Source organism: Equus przewalskii, chromosome 1 (assembly GCF_037783145.1).
Source record: "Equus przewalskii isolate Varuska chromosome 1, EquPr2, whole genome shotgun sequence".
NCBI classification, from domain to species: domain Eukaryota; kingdom Metazoa; phylum Chordata; class Mammalia; order Perissodactyla; family Equidae; genus Equus; species Equus przewalskii.
The window spans coordinates 40,685,059-40,707,173 of record NC_091831.1 but is presented as its reverse complement, the minus strand read 5'-3'; the positions used below and the strand labels follow the sequence as shown (position 1 = coordinate 40,707,173).

The window sequence follows — 22,115 nt, the reverse complement described above, 5'->3', positions numbered from 1 at the left end:
CAGTCTCAAAGTCTTTGGTATGCTGTTTAGGATAAGATCTATCCTTGTGTATCTTGAGGGTGAGCCTAGGAGTTTATAATCAACTTATCTGTTACTTTCCTGAGGTCCCCCTCTTCATGATCTCTGGTACTTTCTAGTTCCCTGGACTTCCTTTTTTGGGCCTACAGCCAAAATGCTAGTGTTTAGTTATCCTTCTCTGCTGCATACTTTCTGGGACTGTGCCATGTCCAAGGCCAAGCAGTTGAAGGACAGAGAGAAAGAACACAGTTGGCATTGTGCCCACCCTCTTGGAACCACAGCTTCTCCATAGAGGAAAGTTTCCTTCCCTTAGAGATTTTGGTGCCAATGGGTCCCCACTGCTATTGCAGTCATTACCACTGCTTGGCTACCAGGATTTCCTGAGGTCTGGGGCACTAGAGAACAAGAGAAGAGCACAAAAACCATCCAGATTTCCCTCATGCTCTCTGAGCATTAGGAGATGCGTTTCCTACTCCTTTAGCCAGAACTGGAGGCTTCTCCTGGACCTTTCTCTGTCAGTGTCCTGGGGCCCATTCTGAGATTCACGCTGCCTTAAGTCTAGACCAGGGGATTCTGGTGGGGGGAAAAACAAAACAGAAAACTCACTGCTGATTCAGTGGTGCTTTGAATTCTGCTCTTCCCCAGTTCACCTGCTACTATTTACCTTCCAGAGTCCTCAAATAGCTGTTCATGTGTTCCATCCAGGTTTTATAGTTACGTTCAGTGAGAAAAACAAGATGGAGTGTGCTTACTCCAGCTTACCCAGAACTGCAATAATATATCATATTAAAATTGCTATTATCGACTGAATGGCAGTGTCCCTCCAAGATTCACATATTGAAGCCCTAACTCCCAAGTATGATGGTGTTTGGAGATGGGGCATTAGGGAGGTAATTAGGGTTAGATGAGGTCATAAAGATGGGGCCCTCATCATGGGATTAGTACACTTATTAGAAGAGATACCAGAGCTTGCTCTCTCTCTCTCTTCTTCCTCCTTCCTTCTTTTCTTCCCTCCCTCTCTGCCTTGTGAGGACACAATGAGAAGGTGGCCATCTACAAGGCAGTAAGAGAGCTCTCACCAGGAATTGAATTGGCTGAATTGATCTTGGACTTCAGAGACTCCAGAACTGTGAGAAAATAAATTTCTGTTGTTTAAGCCACCCAGTCTATGGTATTTTGTTTCGGCAGCTTGAGCTGACTAATACAGTTATGAAAATATTCATGAAAAAATTCATGGCACAACATATTGTGTTACTCTTCCCAATTCAACCACCACTTTTCCCCATAGTTCTACCTGAACATATTTTGTGCAAGATTTGTTAACAATTTATACTTAGCTGAATATCCAGACAGAAAAAGAGACAATTCCCCAAAACTAGATTGTAGCTTCAGTGATCCAAATAATTTTTTATTGTTTAGTTATAACACCTCAAATATATGTGTTGATATGTCTATCTTTTGAATTAACTTACTACTTGGTTATTTGGCCTCTGGTCCCCTTGACTATATTTGCCTAATGTTTTACTGCATATAATCTCAAGGCTAAGTGGCCAGGTCCTGTTTGGGCCAATTCTTTTTATTTTTTATGTCTTTGAGAAGCTTACTTCAAAGAACATGTGGTTAGAAGCCCACTGTCAATTTATTTCACTTGCAGCATGGTAAACTATAATAAATGAGAGTAATATTGCATAAATATAACTGAGTAGAAGGAAGATAAAGGAGTTTGCTTATCTTTTGCAGATAATAGTTTTAAAGAAATTCATACATGAAAATAAACAAAACACGAAATAAATTCATATGTGAAAATAAAACACTCATGTCCATCGAAAAGGAAGGACAAGTCCTCATAATTGGAGTGGAATTAGGCTAGAACTAGGCTATTGTCTCAAGTAGCCTGAAGACTCTAGAATAGATCAGTGAGCTTTGGGACCTAAGGCAATTTCATGTTATGCTCTATTGCTCTCTACCAGATGGCCTTCTTTCTTTTCTTTTTCCCCGAACTAATCTTTCCATCTCATCTGTTCCCTTTTCTTTTTCCTTTCTTCACAATTTTTACATCTATGAACTTGCATTAATCGTAGAGCAGAATTTAAAGAAGCTGCTGAGCCTTGAGAGGAGTGCCTTTCCTTTCCACTTCCATCTCCCATCTTTTCCTTCGTGCTTGCTCCATTCCATTCCTATTCTGCTTTCCAGATTGTCCTTCTCCCCAGGGCCAAGCTTTGGCTCTGCCATTGTTGGCCAGAAGACACGGCTTAACTCTGCTTGGCTCACTTGAGAATAAAAAGGTTAATACTTATTCTGGACTAAGAATACTGTAGTTTCCCCACACACACTAGAGGGGAATGCTTTTATTAAAGCATTACATTGTTCCAGAGTTAATAAAGGTAATTCGTGAAATCAAACCTCAGTTGTGATTTGGCCACTTCCATCTTAGAGAAAATTAAGAGAGGAATATTAGAAAATGATAATTTCATCGGAACTTGTTTGAAAGAGAGAAGTTAGCTTCTTGAATAAAATTAGTCCATATTCTGGGGAATTTTGGTTATTTTTGCTGAAACTGAGGAAAACCTACGTTACTCTGTTTGCTTTATGATTAAAAAGGCCTCATAGACCTTTGGTCCCCCTTCAGGGCACAGACTAACTAAGCCTGTTGATGTTTCCTTTGGGAAACAAAAGATGAAAATAGTTGTTAAGGTCTTTCCAGATAAGATCCCATACCAAAGTATAGAAAGAAAAATTTTATATAATGATGTGGTAGCATAATGTAATACATGGATGATATTATTGTCTAAGGATTATATTATATCCAGCTGATGTTGTATTTGTATGTTTAGGTATATATTTGAACAACTGTTTAGTCTTTTAGTCATTGAGTTTATAACTACTTAACTGAGTGTCTATCTGATATGTTAAAAACCGTGCTAGGCATTGTGAGAAGTACAAAGGTTTACACAAGAATTTTTTAACCTCTAAGAAACTTCAGTGGGAAGTGGGAATAGCTTCACTGAAGTGAAGACTGAGATATAGTTCGGAGTTGTCAGGCCTTAAGCTAGAGAGTCTAGGTGAACTTTTGATTCCAAGTATTACTGTACCTTCTGACAACTGTGAATGAGGCTGGTTCTTGGGAAGCCTGTGCTGGTTTGCTCTTTGCACAGTTCAGCTGGGACTAGCATCCTTTTAGTTTGTAGGAGACATTATTCAGAAAGCTATCTAGTCCATAGGGGAGGTGACGTCTCCTGAACTTGGCCCCTACAGAAAACTTTGGGTGGAAAAACGAGGTTGTGTGCATTCTTGCTCATGTCACAATGTTTGACATGTGACTTAAGAGAAGCATGTGGCAAGTCAATGTGAGTAGACTATTTCATTACCACGCTGTGACTCTAGAGTGACTCAGAGGCAAATGCAGCTTATTTAAACTCTTAACTGAAACATTGACATGACATGAGATTATATCAATAGAAGGTGTAAAATTACTGTTTATTGGGGACATCTTGAAGGACTGGGGAATCCTTATTTTCTCATCTTTTCCCATTTTGCACTTGTTGATAGTTGTTTGTCATTCATTCAGCATTTACTGAAAGCTTACCATATGTCAAGCAATATGCAAGGTGTCAGAGATGGCAGCAAGGAGAATACAATTGAATGAGATATACTATCTGCACTCAAGAATAATGACACCTAACAGTGAGCACTTATACAGTGTTTACAATGTGCCAGGCTTGTTCTAGGAGATATATATATATATATATATCTCCTCACTTAATCCTCATAACAACCCTATGAGGTAGATACTATTATTATCCCCATTTACAGGTGAGGCCACTAGGTTAACAGAAAGATTAAGTAACTTGCTAAAGATCTCACAACTGGTAAGTGGCAGGGCAAATTTTGAAAGCAATCAGGCTCCAGAAATGGTGCTTTTAGCCTCTATGCTAACTAGCTTCTCAAGGAACTTGTGATCTGAGTATCATTATCCTTTCAGGGTAAGGCCGTGGGGAATGATGTATAGGGGAGCAAAAAGTGACTCAGGTTAAGTGTTTTCTGTAAACTAACACCAAGAGTGTCTAACTCATGAAATGCTTCAGTCTGTACTCCAAAGAGAAGAATGGAGTAACAGGAAAGTATTAAATGCAGCAAAAAGTTGGAAATATTTACCAACAGATGGCAATTCAGTTTAATTTTATGTTCAGGGGTACAACCCTGCATCTTCCTTTCTCATATGCATTACGAGGGTTAATGAATACAATCAATCCGATAACATTTCTTTTCTCCCTTTCTCTCTCCTTTGACAGAGGTGATTGTGTGAAGGCTGCTTCACTGTGGAGGTTTGGGCCTGTCTGGGCATGTCTGGTGAACTGATGGGATGGGTCTGTTGGGAGAGTACTTGCAGAATAGTGGGAACCTTAGGGAGAAAATTCCTGAAGGTGGAAAATTGTAGAAATGATAAAAAAAGCCTCAGCTGTTATAAGAGAGGGATGATTTCAGTCCTTGTGGTGGAGAAGCAGTAGAGGGGTCAAATTGTAAGAAAAACATGAGAGGCATTTCTGTAGATGATACCTGTAGATCATTTAGTAGCAGTGTGTAATCAATAAATTTTCGTTGTTAGTTGTATCACAGTGTTCACCTCAGGATGTCCTTATAGAAACATATTTGCAGAGACCTAGGAGAACAAAGGTAAACATGTCAGATCTTATGTATGCCCTTAGTGACCCTATACATTTCTAAATGTTATCAACAACTGTAATAATAAATGTTGGTAGTCATCGTTTTTGCTCTTATTATGTCCTCATGGTATCACTAATCTTATATTAGGGTTGTTGAGAAAATAGGGTTTAATTTTCAAAATATTCAAATATTAAGTAAGTCTCTCTAAACAAAAAGAGAGGAATGAAATTCATATGTATAGGCAAGGAACTTAATTGTCACTGCTGAGCATGTTGATTTTGCTTTCCTACAGAAATGAACTCCTAAACTATGATTTTATTATCATAGAATTAATTTCTTGCTGAGTCATTTTCTGCTTATCTCACCATTGGATATTTGCTAGATCACTAGTATTTCTTCTGTCTATCCTTCCTATATAAGTAAATAAATACTTTACTTCCTGTTTCCAGGCAAGTAGAGATTTCAAAAAAGATGATGAGGAGATCCTTTTCCTTCTAATTGGTTCTTTGGCCTTTTAATCTCACCTCTTCTCCCAGCTGGGGGTAATTATTAAAATGCTTCAGACAGCTGCAGAGACTTCATGATCATAACTGTGATATGATCATGTTACACACCCATTGAAAGTCCCCTGCTTTAGGGCCAAGGTTTGGGTGATGTCACACAGCCTGTGGACTTCCTGCTTCCTGGACTGGTGTTTCTGTTGTGAGAAGAATAGGAAATGAGAGAAGGACGACCCACTGTAATTCTGAGGATCAGATTTAATTAGGGTCTGGTAAATCTTGAGATATTTCCATGTTGACAAATTGATCTAAGTTATTCTTTTTAACTTGATGTATAATATTCTGTCACATGAAAATATTACATTTTATTTATCCATATTGATGGACATTTAGGTTCTTTCTTTTTGCTATTTTAAACAATATTGCCATGAACATCCCTATGTATGTTTTCTTGTGCACATGTATGAAGGTTTCTCTAGAGTACAGGTCTTTAAATTTTTTTGTTAGCTTATCCCACAAACAATTTGGAAAATCTTTTCCTTCTTACACATTTTAGAATTGAAATTAAACTTTTCATCGTAAGTTTAAGTAGTTGCAAAAGAAGTAATTTCCTTGTAATACTAACATTAACATATAAAAGTAGAATTCTTAAATGTATCCAATAGAATATAAATACCATAGTGAATTGATATTTACTATAATGCATCAAAACATTAACGAGCAAGCTCTTCTTTTACAGTGGGAAATTTTATATCACTCCTTTTTCTCTTTGCACTTGAATTTTGTTTCCACTTCTGCCACAGATTTTCATCTGAATGTAATATACATTATATGTGAATACCTTTGTTGATCACTCTATCATATTTTTCTGCAACAAATTTTATATGTAAATTTAAATTATGTTAAGTAATTTATGTTAAATAAATTATGTTAAATAATTCCTTTGAGCATACTATTCCTAAGTGTTAAAAATTCTTCTGAATTATCCTTAATTATTTTTAGTTCATAATTGATCAATTAAATATTTTAAATGTTATAATTCTTAAACATAAAAAAGAAATCAATGGAACTTTTAAAAAATTGGCTTGTGTATCATAAATGAATTTTACTTATTTCTAGAAGGAGACAGGTTCAGCGTCAGTTTATCCCTAGTTTTTGCTTTTATATTGTAAACACTGAGGAATGTTGTTCACATAAATAAGTAGACGGCAATTGGAGGAAATTGTTTTAGTGATATCACTCATCTATTTGAAAGCTTTCCAAATTACATGCCACATATCACTTAGTGATCTTATTTTTAATGATTTATCAGTGGACAATTTGAATAGGTCTTCATCAATTTACTAGAAAACAAGTAATGTTAAATAATCTGACTTTCAAAAGTCTTTGTTCATCAGTAAAATTATTCAGCTTCTTAACACCAATATCATTATTTCAGATTGTCTCTTTAGCTCCTTGCAACTTTTTACACTGTGGGGCAGTACATCATTTTAGCGTTCAGATAGAGGTATACCTTTCTCTTTTAAATTGGCAGAGAGGGACCCCGTGAAAGGGGAGGTGGGGACTGGGAACCACAAGGGCCACTTGACTACACTGATTCTCAGGTAGATTGGCTTGAAGAAGGAATATATACAGAAGTTAAAGATCTGGAATTGATCCCTTTACACTGAGTGTCTCAGTTCTCTAGTTTGAAGACCAATACTCTGAGGTTTACTCAGAAGTAGAATTGCAGAGTCAGCCCCACAGCCTAGTGGTTAAGTTCAGCATGCTCCTCTATGGTGGCCCGAGTTTGGTTCCCAGGCACAGACCTACACCACCTGTCGGCAGCCATGCTGTGGTGGCAACCCACATACAAAAACAGAGGAAGATTGACACAGATGTCAGCTCAGGGTGAATCTTCCTCAAGCAAAAGGAGGAAGACTGGCTATAGATGTTAGCTCAGGGTGAATCTTCCTCAGTGGGAAACAAAAGAAAGTTAGAATTGCTAGTGTTGGAATCTCCTAAGCTGTATGACTGTTTCATGGAACCCACATCACTAAGGACATTGCTATGCCTCTTAAGGACTTAGAAGAAGTCCCTCTGAAGGTCTCTATATGTGAGTCATAAGAATTTTCTAACTTTGGGAAAATCCCATGGTCACTTTATTTAAATAACTGGTGACCAATGTGTTGTAACCCACCAGAGTTCTATGAGACACTTAATTTCTTTCTATAATTTGCTTTGTGACAACCTCTGGAAGCATTTTTATTCATGATTTTCCTTTAAAAGGCATCCTTAGTCTACATCAACAAAGATGGTACAAAGACAGCACGTACTTGGTTTACCTTCTGTGGCCTGAAGGAGAAATGCCTTTAAGCCCTCCTTTACCCTCTGTTAATTGCAAAATAAACAGATATCTAAAGAAGAAGGTTATTAGAAATATTTTGTGCAGTTTGGGAGAACTAGAGGTCAGGATTGCTTGACCTGTCTTCTGATAGCAAACCCAAGCCAAGTAAGCCACCAAGGTAGGTGTGCTACCAAGATAGCTTACAAAAATTAGGGCAATTTTAGGGCAATTCATAGGGCAAAAACTTTCTTGTTTGCAGATTTCTGGATGTAGTTGAAAAGGGCAGTACATTTCAAAAACAGAATAATGACTATTTCAGGCAGGACCCAGTTTAATTCGGCTTTAAAGACTAAGAAGATTTAATGTGCCAAATTCAAATCATAAGGAAAAGTTGACCAGTTAATAGGACATACACCTTACCATTATAAAATAAGCAGGATTTGACATGCAGATAATCCTATTTTATAGTTACAACTTATTTTTAAAAATCATTATAAAGACATTCATAAAATATAATATTTTACAGTTAGCAAGTCCAGAAGAACATATTAATAATAAGGCATATCTTAATTAAGGCTTCAACAGGTGATATAGGAAGAGGTTGGTCCCATGAGCTCTAGTAGCCAGTGGCCTGGGGCTACACTCTGGGAGGCAGCCAAGACAAACGTACTATGTCGAGGAAAGAAATTTCAGATAAGACGTATAGCTCAGTGCTAGATAAATGAGGGTTTTTTTTTCTCTTCCTCAGAAAATAGACTTTCTATCCACAGCTTTTTCCCAGTCTCCTGGCTTCATGCAATTTATGTTAAAGATTTGAAATATGCCCAAATTAATTTTTAAGTACCATGATCGTTGCCTACAGACCTCCTTTTCCTCTGTGATTTCCTGAAATGTAAAACCTATACTTATTTTAGGAAATGCAACATATTTAACTACAATTAAGTAGGAAAAATGCACAAAAAAAGAACTGTTCATCTATTGTATTAAGAAGAGGTAAAATATCCCATCAACACTGGGTCTGATAACCTAGAAAAACAGCTAGGTTTTTTTATGGTATTCTTTCTGATGTTCCTGTAAGATAGAGAAACCTAAATCACAATGAGATCACCTAAATCACCTTTTGAACTTATTTTATTAATCTTAAGACATTGTTAATAAGAAACTTATAACTGGGTAGGGTCTAGAACTGCTTAATTTTGTTATTAAGTGGAACCATAGAATTAAACAGTGGCTCACCATTGGGCCACTAAGGTTAGGTTTAAAAAAAATAAATATAAATTAAAGATACTACATTCATGTGGTTGAAAAATAAAAAATCACGAAACAGCAGCAACACAAACAATGTGAATTGTGGCCCTTGGAGTTGTGTCACTTGGTAGTCCTGTAAATGTCACCTTCCCGCTTGGTATCCTAGCTTATCCATTTCTTGTATATGAATAAGGAGAATGTTTCAAGAAAAGAGAGTGGAAGGGTGGGAGGAAGAGCATGTCTTAGTCTGTTCAGGTTGCTATAACAAAATAACTCAGACTGGGTGGCTTATAAACAATGGAAATTTATTTCTCGGTTTGGAGGCTGAAAGTCCGAGATTAAGGTGCTTGCATGATCAAGTTCTGTGTCTAGTGAGGGCCTGCTCCCCAGTTCGTAAATAGCTATCTTCTAGATGTAGCCTCATGTGGCATGGCAGAAGAGGAAGGGAGCGCTGTAGGACGTCTTTGATAAGGGTACAAATCCCATTGGTGAGGGCTCTGCCCTCATGACCTAATCACCTCCCAAAGCCCCCATCTCCTAATACCGTCACCTTGGGAGTTGGGTTTCAACATAAGAATTTGGGTAGGACACAAACATGCAGACCATAGCAGAGGGGAAAGACTAGGCTTTATACAAATTATCAGAAACTTTCTCCCAGCGGTCTCTCGAAATTTTTCTGTGTGTGTATGTATTTGTATATGAATACAAGAGGAAGAAATGGGAAAAGGAAAAGGGAAAAAAAAGACCTTTATCTGGGCAAAGGTAGTGATGAGCCACCTGGAATTTTTAACCACATGCACGTACTACATGAATAAACTTCTTTGTATTGCTTTTTCCTCTCATATCACTTAGCTTGTCTCAACCAAGTATATTTTATTATTGTGAGATTTAGGTTTGGGGAAAAAATTCAGAGCCAGTAGGTATAAATATTCATGGAAGAAGGGGAAGCAGGGATGCAAGCCTCTATCACCTGCATTTCAGAGACAAACTGACCTTTCTCCAGCACAAATTGGTCTGATGAAATCCAGAATTAAACCTTCTCTCTGCCCTGACCTGCTAGACTACAAATAGAAGAGTCAACTGACTTTGAGCCCTGCCGAAGATGCTACCTGTAACCATGTGCGGCACCATTTGCATTGACTCCAACTCTTCAGCAGGTGGCAGTGTTCCCTTCTATTCCCCAAGGCTTTTGGCATTTCTTTCCTTTCAAAAGAGCATAGTGCGTTTTCTTTTTTTCTGTCCACATATGACGGCTGCCTCCTTTCCATCCTTGTTTGGAAGATATTCTCCCAATGATCTTAGGAACTGAGGAGGAAAAGCAAATTTGTAACATGCAGCAATTCATGTTTTCATGTTTGATCTTTAAGACCCTAACTCGCATGGTTTAATTTCAGGACACTTAAGGACAGAGAGTGAACATCAGTAATTGTATTGTTTACCTATCCCTGTCTTTCCCTATTCTAGACCCTATTTATTGTCCTAGGCAGTCTTCTTGTTCCCTTCATTCACCCCTGTCCAAGGCATGAAAATACCATTCAAAGCCATCTCTAATCAAATTTCTCTCTAATTAACTTATTTAGCTTTCTATAAAAGCGAGGTTTTCTTTCCGTCTTTATTCACTGATGGGATATCAGGCAATTTCCCAGGCTCCAATCCAGGATCCTTCGTCAAGTCAGTTTATAAACTGGGCATCTAAACCCGTTAGGCTTCAGTTTCTTCATTTGTAAAATGGGATTGTGATCTAAGGAATCTTTGAGATTTCTTGGACAGTAATATAACTGCCTTGAATGTTGGTAGTACTGTGTAATGAAGTGATTATTTCTGGAGGATATTTTCTTCGAGCAGCAAAAGTCATTAAATTGTACAAAGAGTGCAGAGTAGATCTAGTAGAGACAATTGTTCCAGGGAGAGAGGGTGCTCAGGGTAAGATACAACCTGTCTACTACACAGCATCTCTATGAGCAGCACTTATTACAGATATTATCGTGTCTTTCTATGGTGCAGCAGACACCAAACAGACCTTCAGGCTTACATGCTGGAAATTCCTTAGCGAGCTCACTTATTTAAAAATGAAATTAGAGTTGAGCTCTCTCCCTAATTTATTTGATGTTCTTTTGAAAATAGGCATTTGTTTATTTTTAGTGTTAATCCTTTTGGATGAAATCACTTCTTTACTTTATGAAAATAATAAATAATCATTGTAAAAAATCTTCAATACAGAAAGCAATAAATGAAAAGAGCAATTCCTCTCCCTCTGAAGCCCTTTCTCCCCATCCTAACCTCAGAGATAACCAGTGTTATCTTCTCTCTTGTTTATTCTTCCAGATATTTTCCATGTATTTATGCAAATACACATATGTATATATTTATTATCACTTCTGTTTTATTTCACTGGATTTTAACGAACGTTTTTGTGAAATATATTAATCCTAGAATAGAATTCTGCATATAAAATAGATGAGTGAGCCAATGAAGAAATTACAGGATTAAGGAATAAAACAAATAAACTGAAAACATTCAGTTGCTAATCAAATTGTCAACTGATAGTGATGATTCTTGAATATTAGAGAGTCTAGGCAGAATAGACCATGGAAAACTGTTCTGAGGAGTCATTTATGGGGGAGAGAGCTAGGGTCATTGTGGTAGATGACCACCAACAATTCCTCCATCTTTCTACATGCTTGCTGCCAAAGGGTGGAGTCTGTTTCCCCTCCCTTGAATCTTGATGGGCTCTGTTACTTGCTTTGGTCAGTGGAATGAGGCAAAATGATGCTATTACAGTTCTGGGCCTAGACTTGGCAACTTTAGTTTTTGCTCTCTTGGAAAATAATCACCACGTAAAGAAGTCTGACTACCTTACTGAAAACAAAGGCCTAATGGAGGCAGTGTGCCTCTGGAGGATAAGAGACTAAGGAGGGACATAGGTCCAGCCAGCCCCTAGCTATTCCAGCCATTCCAACTGAGGCACTAGACATGTGATTGAAGCCATCTTGGATTCTCCAGCCCAAGTCAAGTTACTCCAATCAACACTACATGAAGGAGAGACAAGCTGCCACCACTGCATCCTGTCCATATTGCAGAATGGTAAGCAAGAAAATGGTTGTTGCTGTTTTAAACTGCTACATTTTTAAAAATGCTCATTTATTTAAAAATGAAATTAGGGGTATCTATTATGAACAATAGATAACAGAAATTGATGTCTGAAAGTTGGGTGCTGGCATAACAAAAATCTAAAACTTGTGGCACTGGCCTTGGGACAAGGCATTGGGTGGAGGTTGGAAAGGTGACGAGGGAACTCTCTCTCTCTCTCTCTTTTTTTTTGGTGAGGAAGATTGTCCCTGAGCTAACATCAATGCCATTTTTCCTCTATTTTGTATGTGGGATGCCTCCACAGCATGGCTTGATGAGCAATGTGTAAGTCCATGCCTGGGATCTGAACCCACAAACCCTGGGCCGCCAAAGCAGATTGTGCGAACTTAACCACCATGCCACCAGCCTGACCCCGGGAACTCTACCTCTTAAAAAAAAATTAATTTAGTTTTTAAAAATTTTATTTTGAAGTGATTTTAAACTTACAGAAAAGTTGCAAAAATGATACAGAGTTCATGTATATTCTTCATCCAGCTGCCCTAATGTAAATAAGTTACATAGCCATAGAATAATTATCAAAACCAGGAAATTAACATAAGGTGCAGACCTTATGTGAATTTTAACAGTTTTTCTAGTGATGTTCTTTTTCTCTTCCACGATCCAACCCAGGGTCCCATATTTACATTTAGTTGATAGCTCTCCTTAGTCCAGGGGGGAAACTCTTTTTAAAATTTTTATTGAGGTATAATTGACATATAAAATTATATTAGTTTCAGGTATACAATATAATGATTCAATTTTGTATACATTGTGAAATGATCACCATAATAAGTCTAGTAAATATCTGTCACTACACATAGTTACCAAATTTTTTTTTCTTGTGATGAGGATGTTTACGATCTACTCTTTTAGCAACTTTCAAATATGCAATACAATATTATTAACTATAGTCACCATGCTGTACATTACATCCCCATGACTTACTTATTTTATAGCTGAAAGTTTGTACCGTTTGAGTGCTTTCACCCATTTCACTCACCCCCGCACACCCCCACACCCCACCTCTGGCAACCACCAATCTGTTCTCTGCATCTATGAGCTTGGTTTATTGTTGTTTGTTTGTGTGTTTGATTTTTTAGATTCCACATATAAGTGAGATCATATGGTATTTGTCTTTTTCTGTATGACTTATTTCCCTTCCATGTTGTCACAAATGGCAAGATATCATTTTTTTAATATGGCTGAATAGTGTTCCATTGTATATATATATATATCACATCTTTATCCATTCATCCATTGATGGACACTTAGATTGTTTCCATGTCTTGGCTATTGTAAAGAATGTGGCAGTGAACATGAGGTGTGTGAGGTATCCTTTCAAAGTAGTGTTTTCATTTTCTTCAGACAACTACCCAGAAATGGAATTGCTGGATCATATGGTAGGTCTATTTTTAATTTTTTGAGGAACCTTCATACTATTTTCCACAGTGACTGCACCAATTTACCTTTCTGCCAACAGTACACAAGGGTTCCTTTTTCTCTGCATCCTTGTCAACACTTGTTATTTCTTATCTTTTTGATAATAGGCATTCTAAGAGGTGTGAGGTGATATCTCATTGTGGTTTTGATTTGCATTTCCCTGATGATTAATGATGTAAAGCATCTTTTCATGTGCGTGTTGGCCCTCTGGATGTCTTCTTTGGAAAAATATCAATTCAGATCCTCTGCCCATTTTTAAATGGAATGTTTAGTTTTTTGCCATTGAGTTGTATGAGTTCTTTATATATTTTGGATAGTAATGTCTTATCAGATATATAATTTTCAAATATTTTCTCCCGTTAAGTAGGTTGCCTTTTCATTTTGTTGATGGTTTCCTTTGCTGTAAAGAAGCTTTTTAGTTTGAGATAGCCCCACTTGTTCATTTTTGCTTTTGTTGCCTTTGCTTTTGGAGGTAGATTGAAAAAATCATCACCAAGACCTTTGTCAAGGAGCTTACCGCCTATGTTTTCTTCTAGGAGTTTTATCGTTTCAGGTCTTACATTCAAGTCTTTAATGTGTTTTGAGTTAATTTTTTGTGTACAGTGTAGGATAGTAATCTAGTTTCATTCTTTTTCATGTGGCTGTTCAGTTTTCCCAACACCATTTATTGAAGAGATTGTCCTTTCCCTGTTGTATATTCTTGCCTCCTTTGTTGTCTATTAATTGACCAAATAAGTGTGGGCTTATTTCTGGGCTCTCTATTCTGTTCCATTGATCTTTGTGTCTGTTTTTATGTCAATACCATGGTGTTTTGATCACTATGGCTTTGTAATGGAGTTTGAAATCAGGGAGCATGACGCCTCCAGCTTTGTTATTCTCTCTCAAGATTGCTTTGGCTATTTTGGGTCTTTTGTGGTTCCATACAAATTTTAGAATTGTGTGTTCTATTTCTGTAAAAAATGCCATTAGAATTTTGATAGGGATTACATGGAATTTGTAGATTGCTTTGGGTAGTATGGACATTTTAAGGATATTAATTCTTCCAGTCCATGGGCATGGAACATCTTTCCATTTATTTGTATCTTCTTCAGTTTCTATCATCAATGTCTTATAGTTTTCAGTGTACAGGTCTTTCACTTCCTTGGTTAAATTTATTCCTAGGTATTTTATTCTTTTTGATGCAATTGTAAATGGGATTGTTTTCCTAATTTACCTTTCTGATAGATCATTGTTAGTGTATAGCAATGCAGCTGATTTTTTTAATATTAATTTTGTACCCTGCAACTTTACTGAATTTGCTTATTAGTTCTAATAGTTTTTTGGTGGTCTTTAGGATTTTCTTCATGTAATGTCGTATCATCTGCAAATAGTGACAGTTTTACTTCTTTTTTCCAATTTGGATGACTTTTATCTATTTTTATTGCCTAATTTCTCTGGCTGGGACTTCTAGTACTATGCTGAATAAAAGTGGCAAGAGTGGGCATCCTTTTCTTGTTCCTGATCTTAAAGGAAAAGCTTTCAGCTTTTCACTGTTGAGTATGATGTTAGCTGTGGGTTTTGTCATATGCCCTTTATTATGTTGAGGTACATTCCCTCTATACCCACTTTGTTGAGTGTTTTTATCATAAGTGGATGTTGAATTTTGTCAAATGCCTTTTCTGCATCTATTGAGATAATCATAGGATTTTTACCCTTCATTTTGTTAATGTGGTATGTCACATTGATTGATTTATGGATGTTGAACCATCCTTGCATCCCTCGAATAAATCCCACTTGCTCATGGTGTATGACCCTTTTAATGTATTGTTGAATTCAGTTTGCTCAGATTTTGTTGAGGAATCTTAAAGAGTAGTGAAGAAATTGCTACTGGAGGCTGGAGAAGTGGTTTTATGTAGTGGCAAAATGTTTGGCCACACTCGTATGCAGTAAAACATAGAAAATGTACCTAATTAACTTTTAGATCTGGGAAAGGAAGTTTTCAGGATGAATGTTCAAAGTGTCAATTGGCTTCTTTTAGTGACGTACTCTTGATGTATCACAAAAGAAAGATATATTAAAAAAGGAACTATTTAGTTTTCAAGCAGGATGTAGAGGAGACTTACAGGACCCAGGAGAATCTCTTTAGTCAGCCAGAGTCTTAAATTAAGAAATGGCTTCAGGGGCCTGCCTATAAAATGTAGCCTCAAGGTAAAGATCTAATCCAGACTCTGTGTTAAGACCTCTAAAAAATTTAACATATTGCCTCATAGACCCTCTCATCTAGACAAAAGGACATCTTAGAATCTTAAGGATGGTCTGACAGCAGCCACCACAACAAGGCCCAAAGTAGACAGGTTTGTTTTTGAAAGAGTTATAGATGTTGCTTTGTGGGAAGGAGTGAACTCCAATAAGAGTCATAGAAAACCCATAAAATTTTAAAGATAATTGTATTGATAAAACCACCACTAGCTTGGACTAAAGAAGGAGACAGTTCAAGACAAAAAAAAGCCTCTGGGCTCCCAACTTTCTATGAGCAGGAAGCGGGCTGAGAGACCTGTTCAACTGTAAAGGGGAGACAGTTTCTTATGCAAAAGAAAGATTGACTCAGATGTCAAAGCTGAACCTCAGAGTGGGGAGCCAAGAACAATGGCTTAGGAAACTACTCCAGGTGATGAACCAGGCCCTAATAGAGAACTAGACCCTCAGAGTCAAGGTGACAGTGCTTGGCTGGCGTTCAGAATTGCTATGGACTAGTGACTGCTCTGTGCCTTCCATTTTGCCCCTTTTTGAAGAGGAGTGTCTATTGCAGTTATCCTGTCCCTGTTTCAGCACTGTATGTTAGGTATGTAACTTGTTTTTTGAGTTCACAGATCTCCAGATGAAGAGAAGCAGCATCTGAAATGCTTCATACACATCTGTGCCTAGTGTATATTACTAAAACTTGGAATTTAGAGCCAATGCTGTACAGAATGACAATTTGGAGGGAGGAAGTAAGTGTATTTTGCATGTCTGTGTGTGGTTGTGAATGTGTATTATTGTGGCCAGAGGGTGGATTATGATAGAGTGTTTCCAAATATGACTGCCAAAAATTTCTCCCATCCCAGCCACTCCTTCCATTAACAAGTAGAGTCTCTTTCCTCTCCCTTTGGATCTGGGCTGGCCTTGTGACTTGCTTTGGCTAAGAAAATACAATGAAAATGATGTTCTGGAACTTCCAAACCCTGGCTTTAAGAGGGCTTGTAGCTTCTGCTTTCTTCCACTTGGGATCCAGTCACTGTGTAAAGAAGCTTGGGCTGGCCCAGTGAATGATGAGTGTTCACACGAAGAGAGGGAGGCCACAAGCAATTTCAGCTGCCCCAACTGAGGTGCCAGACATATGAATGAAGTCATCTTGGATATTCCAGCCCCAGCCAAACTCACAGCTGAATGCACCCACCCATATGTCTGAGCCCAGCTGACATCATGGGGGAGCGGAAGAACTGTCCAGCTGTGCCCTTCCCAGATTGCAGAATTGTGAGAAAATAAATGGTGGTTTTTCTTTTAAGCCGCTAAGTTTATGGTGGTTTGTTATGCAGCAGTAGATAATTGAAAGAGTTATCAAATGTTAGGATATTTTGTGTTGCTTTAACTACATGGGCTGTGAAGAAGTTGCAACAGGATCAGACAAAGAAGCCAAGTTTTCAACCAGACTAAATTCCATAAAGGCTGGACCCTATATACCGGAGTCATTACTCTGTCCACAGAGCATAGGACAGTACTGGCACATAACAGACTCCCAAATATTTGCTGATTTAATCATTAAATGAATGAATGGAGATAAGACCCCATACCATCAAGAAGACAGACAAAAAAAGATACTTTAAACAGAGTTTGTACCACGCATTCTCTCTTCCTAAAAGGTGCCCTTTGTTGTCAGAAAAAGTGATGCCTCAGAATCCAGAAGGATGTTCTGAAGAGAAAGATTTGTAGGAATGAGGCAGTGGTCAACCTTGACTCCCTCTCAGTGTCCTTCCTATACCTAGACAAATGAGGGCTACTCTGTGAAGCACCTGTTAATGCCCCAGGACCTCCTGGTATATAAAAAGTATTACCTTTTTCTATTGTTGGAAGAGCTAAAAAGCAAAATATATGTTCCATAGGGCTAGAGTTAAAGTTAGTATTAAGGACACTAAAGTAGAACATCCAATAGCCAATGTTATGTTGCAAACTAAAACAGTCAAAACTGTCTTGTCATGTTAGGTCTTTTCTATCACTCTAGTCCAAGTCACAATTTCTGAGTGCCACTTGGACATACTGATGCCTGGTCTGCTCTGTGGTTCTCCCAGGAGCACCCAACCCAACCCTGATTTCTTTGAGAGTGATAATTTCATACAGCACACTCTCTACTGAGATATGAAAGGAGACAGTGCCATCTGAAATAGCTGCAGAAGAGATTAAGAATACAAAGAGCTTATAAACAATAATGGAAAATTCTCTCCTAGCATATATTTACTTGTATGATCCATAGCAGTGACTTCTGGAGAAATGTCATGGGCAAAATATCTCTATTTAAAAGAAAAGCAATATTTGTAATTAGGATAAATGAAATAAGGGAAAAGCCTTTGGACCATTGGAAGAATGGGGTGGTTTTAAGTTCAAACCTATAATTATTACATTTTTCTATTCTGTATTATTTAAAAAGCAGTGGTTAAACAGATAAAAATAGAGAAGATTGCTTAAAAATTAAAGCCATTGATTTAGATCTCTATTTGAAAGGTCAGTGTATGGGAGATGAGAAAGGCACTATCGGGATCAGAGTGTTCAACAAAAGACATTTTAGCAGCAGGACCTACAAAGAAGCCATCAAGTATTTATATCACCCACATCAACTTGCTGGTCATTTCACTTATCAAAGAAAATAAGAAAGGAATTTTCTTTGGACATTCTTTGGGTATAGTAACAATACAGTTTTGGAATCAGCTGTTAGAACCGGTAATTAAAGCTGGTTTATCATGCTCACTAATTATTCTATATAGTCAGTCTCCGTGAAGCTTTATATAATTCTCCATTTGTTACAAGCTTCTGTTTCTCCCTAGGACATTCTAAATCCAGACAGGTAAAGAACTGAAGTGCTTAGAAACTACTGTACAGTCGGCCCTCCGTATCTGTGAGCTCTGCATCTGCGGGATTCAACCAACCGCGGATCGTGTATGTACTGTGGTTACCATCTGCAGTTGGCTGAGCCCACGGGTGCAGAATCCGCCAATACAGAGGACCTAGTAACACACTCCAGCATCTGTGGACTTTGGTAACTACTAGGGTTCCTGGAACCAGTGCCCCCTGTGGATACTGAGGCACAACTGTATTGTAATGTCTGTACAGCCACGCAGATATCTGCAATTGAATTTGAAAAAAATATTTTAAATAACTTTCTGTACATTAGAAAGTAGAGGTTTCAGCTCTACCTCCTGGGTAAGAAGATCTCTCGAGTAGAAGGAAAAAGTGAAAAAAAGAATTTAAAAAGGATACATCAGTATTTCTTTCAGGAACCTACTTAACACTGGGAAGGGAAGGAGGTTTTTCTTCAGGAACTCCTAATAACCACCTGATATTGGTGTCAGGCTGGCCAAATATCTGCCAACATTGGTGAGCCTTCATTCTTCACTAGAGAGAAGTAGAGGAACCTAATGTTTAGAGTAGCACAAAACTCATTTCCCATTTTCTTCCCTCTGCAGATGGAATTGTTCGTGGGCTGTCTCATATTCCAGCACTTTAGTGCTGGTGATGCACATTCTCTCTGCTCCAGAATAACCATACCCCGGGAATTGAAAAGGATCCTCTCTCCTCATGCCTAACACAAACAAGGCAGGAATGAATCCATTTTCCTCCCAGGAAGTGGATTTGAGAACTTCTCAGACACTGTGAGACTAACCCACATGTAGGGTAGGCTCCTGGGGAGGGGCAGTGTAGGGCAGTGCCAATAACAGGGTTTCTGGAGGACAAGATCAGCAACCTGAGAAGCAAAGACGGGACATTTTACCCCTCCTCAACCTACTTCCCTTCATTTAACTTCATTTTCCCTTTCCCACCTAGCAGTAGTTGATACTCAACCAAGCACAGCTCAGATTCTTACCATGCAATCTAGTGGAATACCTCGAAGTCAGGGACTCCTTATCCTTGGTTACTTGTAAAATAAAGAAAGCTTTAGCTCACACTAGGCGGTGTGAACAGGATTTTCATCTTTAGAAACTAAATGGAGGCCTTTCACCTACTCTTTCCAGGTGGCTCTCTATTTCCTTTTCCACTTGTGGCCTTTACCTCTCCCAGGCTGGCCAGGACTATGCACAAAACCAGCCTCCAATAAATATCAACATTGAATTTCAGCAGGTTGCTAACTCCTGCAGAGCTATTTTAAAAGGATGTTGTATATAAATGCAAAGTTTTATGGAGCCTCAGAGATCTCTTAAGAACATCGTAAATACCCCTGGTTTAATTAGTAGTCTTGGAGTTAGGTAATGGCCTGTGGCTTCTAAGCTAGCTCTCTTGGGGTTTCTAGTCTTCAGGGGCTGCCTGCAACTATGATGTTCACATATACAATCTTCACTCTCATACACTGAATAAATCCTCTTTAGAGGATTTTCCTAAGCACCTACTCACAATTCCTGCAATACACATACAAATTGATCCCCATTCTCCCAGAACTGAAAAACGACCCAGTACCTCAGCCTACGTTTCAACCTAGATACTTTTGGACTTAAATTGTCTCCTGCAGTTCTACTTCCCAGGGGAAAGAAAAGGAAGAAATTCCTAAATTGGTGTTGATTGATGCCCAGTCTCTCCAAGCAAAAGGTGGACAACTCGCTTTGCAGCTGATCAGTGTCGAGGTAAATGCGCTCCAGTTCTCAGCATTTCCGAACCAGCTCTCATGGGACGGGTCAACCAATCCGGGCTGTAAGCAGACTTAACAGGTTTGTTCTGGGCCGCCGGCCACTGACTAGGTTCTCCGACCAGAAAAGTCACTTGGCTGAGTCTACAGTAGGTGGGGCGCGCTCACCAGCTCAGGTGTAGTGATTGCAAGTTTGTTGCAACATCGGTGTATTCAAGCAGCGGGCTGCTGTAGGAGATACCCTTTTGCCCCGCGAAGCACAGCACCAGCAAGGTTCGCCCTAAGGGGCAGGGTACTAGCGAGGGAGTTGCGCCAGACCCCCGGGCCCAGCCCTTTCTCCCACGGTTGGGAACGCGCAGTTAGCTGATCCGGAGCAAGGAGTCTCAGGTCTCGGCCCTTTAGCTTGCTCTGTGGGTAGCAGGCGAAGGGTGGGACCAGCCTGAAAACGCTGGCACGGTGGTCTGCAAGAATCAGCGGCGGCGGCCAGTGGTGCGGGGAGGTGGGGGCACGTGCTTGGATGTGGGTGCTTGTGTAACCAGGTCCCCAGGCGTCAGCCCCGACAGCGCTCCGGCGGGAGGCTCGCCCGAGCTTGTGTTGCTGCCGCGACCCAGGAGGCTCTGGGGTCCCGCTGCCCGCAGAAGGTGCACCCCGGGTGAAGAAAGCGAAGCACTTGCCTCTCGAGCTATACGGGGTAATGGGAATTTGGAAAGTTCCCCAACTAGGAACACACGTGACCGCCTCCTGAAAGTAGTTCCGACTGTGGCCCGTGTATCCCTCCACCTCCCTTTGAACCCTCCTAGGTCTCCTCGGCCCCGCCCACTCGCAGGGGCTGCAGCTTCCTACCGCCCCGGACTTCACGCTCGGGCTCAGGAACCCCGGCCTCCGGCGTGCGCGGCCCGGCTGGCGGAGCGCGGAACCTGTCCCCGGGGCGATCCACCCAGCCAGGTTTTCTCAGCGGCCCAAAAGGGGCGGGGCGAGGTTGCCTCTGAGGACCGAGCTTGAGTTCGGAGCGGTGAACCCAACTGGAGCCCCGAGGGGAGAGATGCTGGGCTCTCCTAGGGGCAGATGCAGGAAGCCGCGGGGTGCATCCCATCCTTGGGGATCGGCTTTCAGTCCACTGGGACAGTTGTCCTTTGGGACTTCGAAATTTAGGGGCGATGCGCTCGGCTAGGAGTTTTCATTTTTAGGGCAAATGAGCCGAGTTACCGGCGAAGCAGGAGGTGGGGCGGTGAAAGGGAGCCGGATGAGGTGATACACACTGGAGACACAATAGGGGGTTGTTCTTTGTGCTAAGACTGACACCTTGAGGACATGGTTGGGGGTGGGAGGAGAGGTGGGATTTCTTGGCAAAGGCTGCTGCAGTTAAATCCCTGCGAACGATTGTGGTCCGACAGCGGTGCAAAAGGAGAGTGAGGCTGCAGGCCGTGCCGGGGAAATCTGGGGGGTTGGGGGAGGGGTGTCCTCGCTGCAGGGACTGTCCCTGCGTTTCCCTGTACACTGACCAGCGCAGTGACTTGGTCCTTTCCACCTGTGCACAGGTAACCTCAGACTCGAGTCAGTGACACCGCTCAAGGCACCCGCCTCAGCTTTCACCTTCATTTCTCCCCACACTCCCCCGCAACAGCCTACCCTGCCTCCGGCTGGGTTTCCGAGCAGAGGCCGAGGCTCAGCTTGTCTTCCCCGTCCTGCATTGCTGCAGAAGCAGCCGCGGCAACTGCAGCCGCGGTACGGGCGCCTCGGAACAAGCCCCAGCGAGCCCCGGACAGTCACACTGGGCATGCTCAGTGGCGCCTGCAGGTCGGGGGCTCGGCGCTCGAACCGCAGTTATCACTTCTGCCCCCTCGGGCCTCCTGCCCTGCCCAGCCCAGCCCAGTTCTTCCCTCCCTCGGCGCGGTCCCGCCCGCCTCGCGCCTCCCCTCGGGCTCGCTAGGCGCCTGGGCTCCCG

The 22,115-nt window shown here is 40.3% G+C and overlaps 1 protein-coding gene and 1 long non-coding RNA gene across 3 annotated transcripts; both read right to left on the bottom strand.

Moving 5' to 3' along the window:
- Positions 1–1,405: 1,405 nt before the first annotated feature.
- On the bottom strand, positions 1,406–21,902 carry LOC139082017 (uncharacterized). 2 transcript variants are annotated; one of them, XR_011537635.1, is made up of 3 exons: positions 21,800–21,902; positions 9,867–10,062; positions 1,406–4,678 (listed from the first exon to the last, which is right to left on the bottom strand). It is a non-coding gene; the product is annotated as an uncharacterized lncRNA (long non-coding RNA). The 2 variants fall into 2 exon arrangements; XR_011537638.1 differs by lacking the exons at positions 9,867–10,062; positions 21,800–21,902 and adding an exon at positions 5,208–5,318 and having other exon boundaries at positions 4,560–4,678.
- Positions 17,085–21,263, bottom strand: KLLN (killin, p53 regulated DNA replication inhibitor). The gene is given in 5 exon segments (XM_008536067.2): positions 17,085–20,659; positions 20,661–20,812; positions 20,815–20,856; positions 20,859–20,997; positions 21,000–21,263. Coding segments are annotated over 5 exon segments (873 nt in total). The 3' UTR covers positions 17,085–20,383.
- Positions 21,903–22,115: the final 213 nt, after the last annotated feature.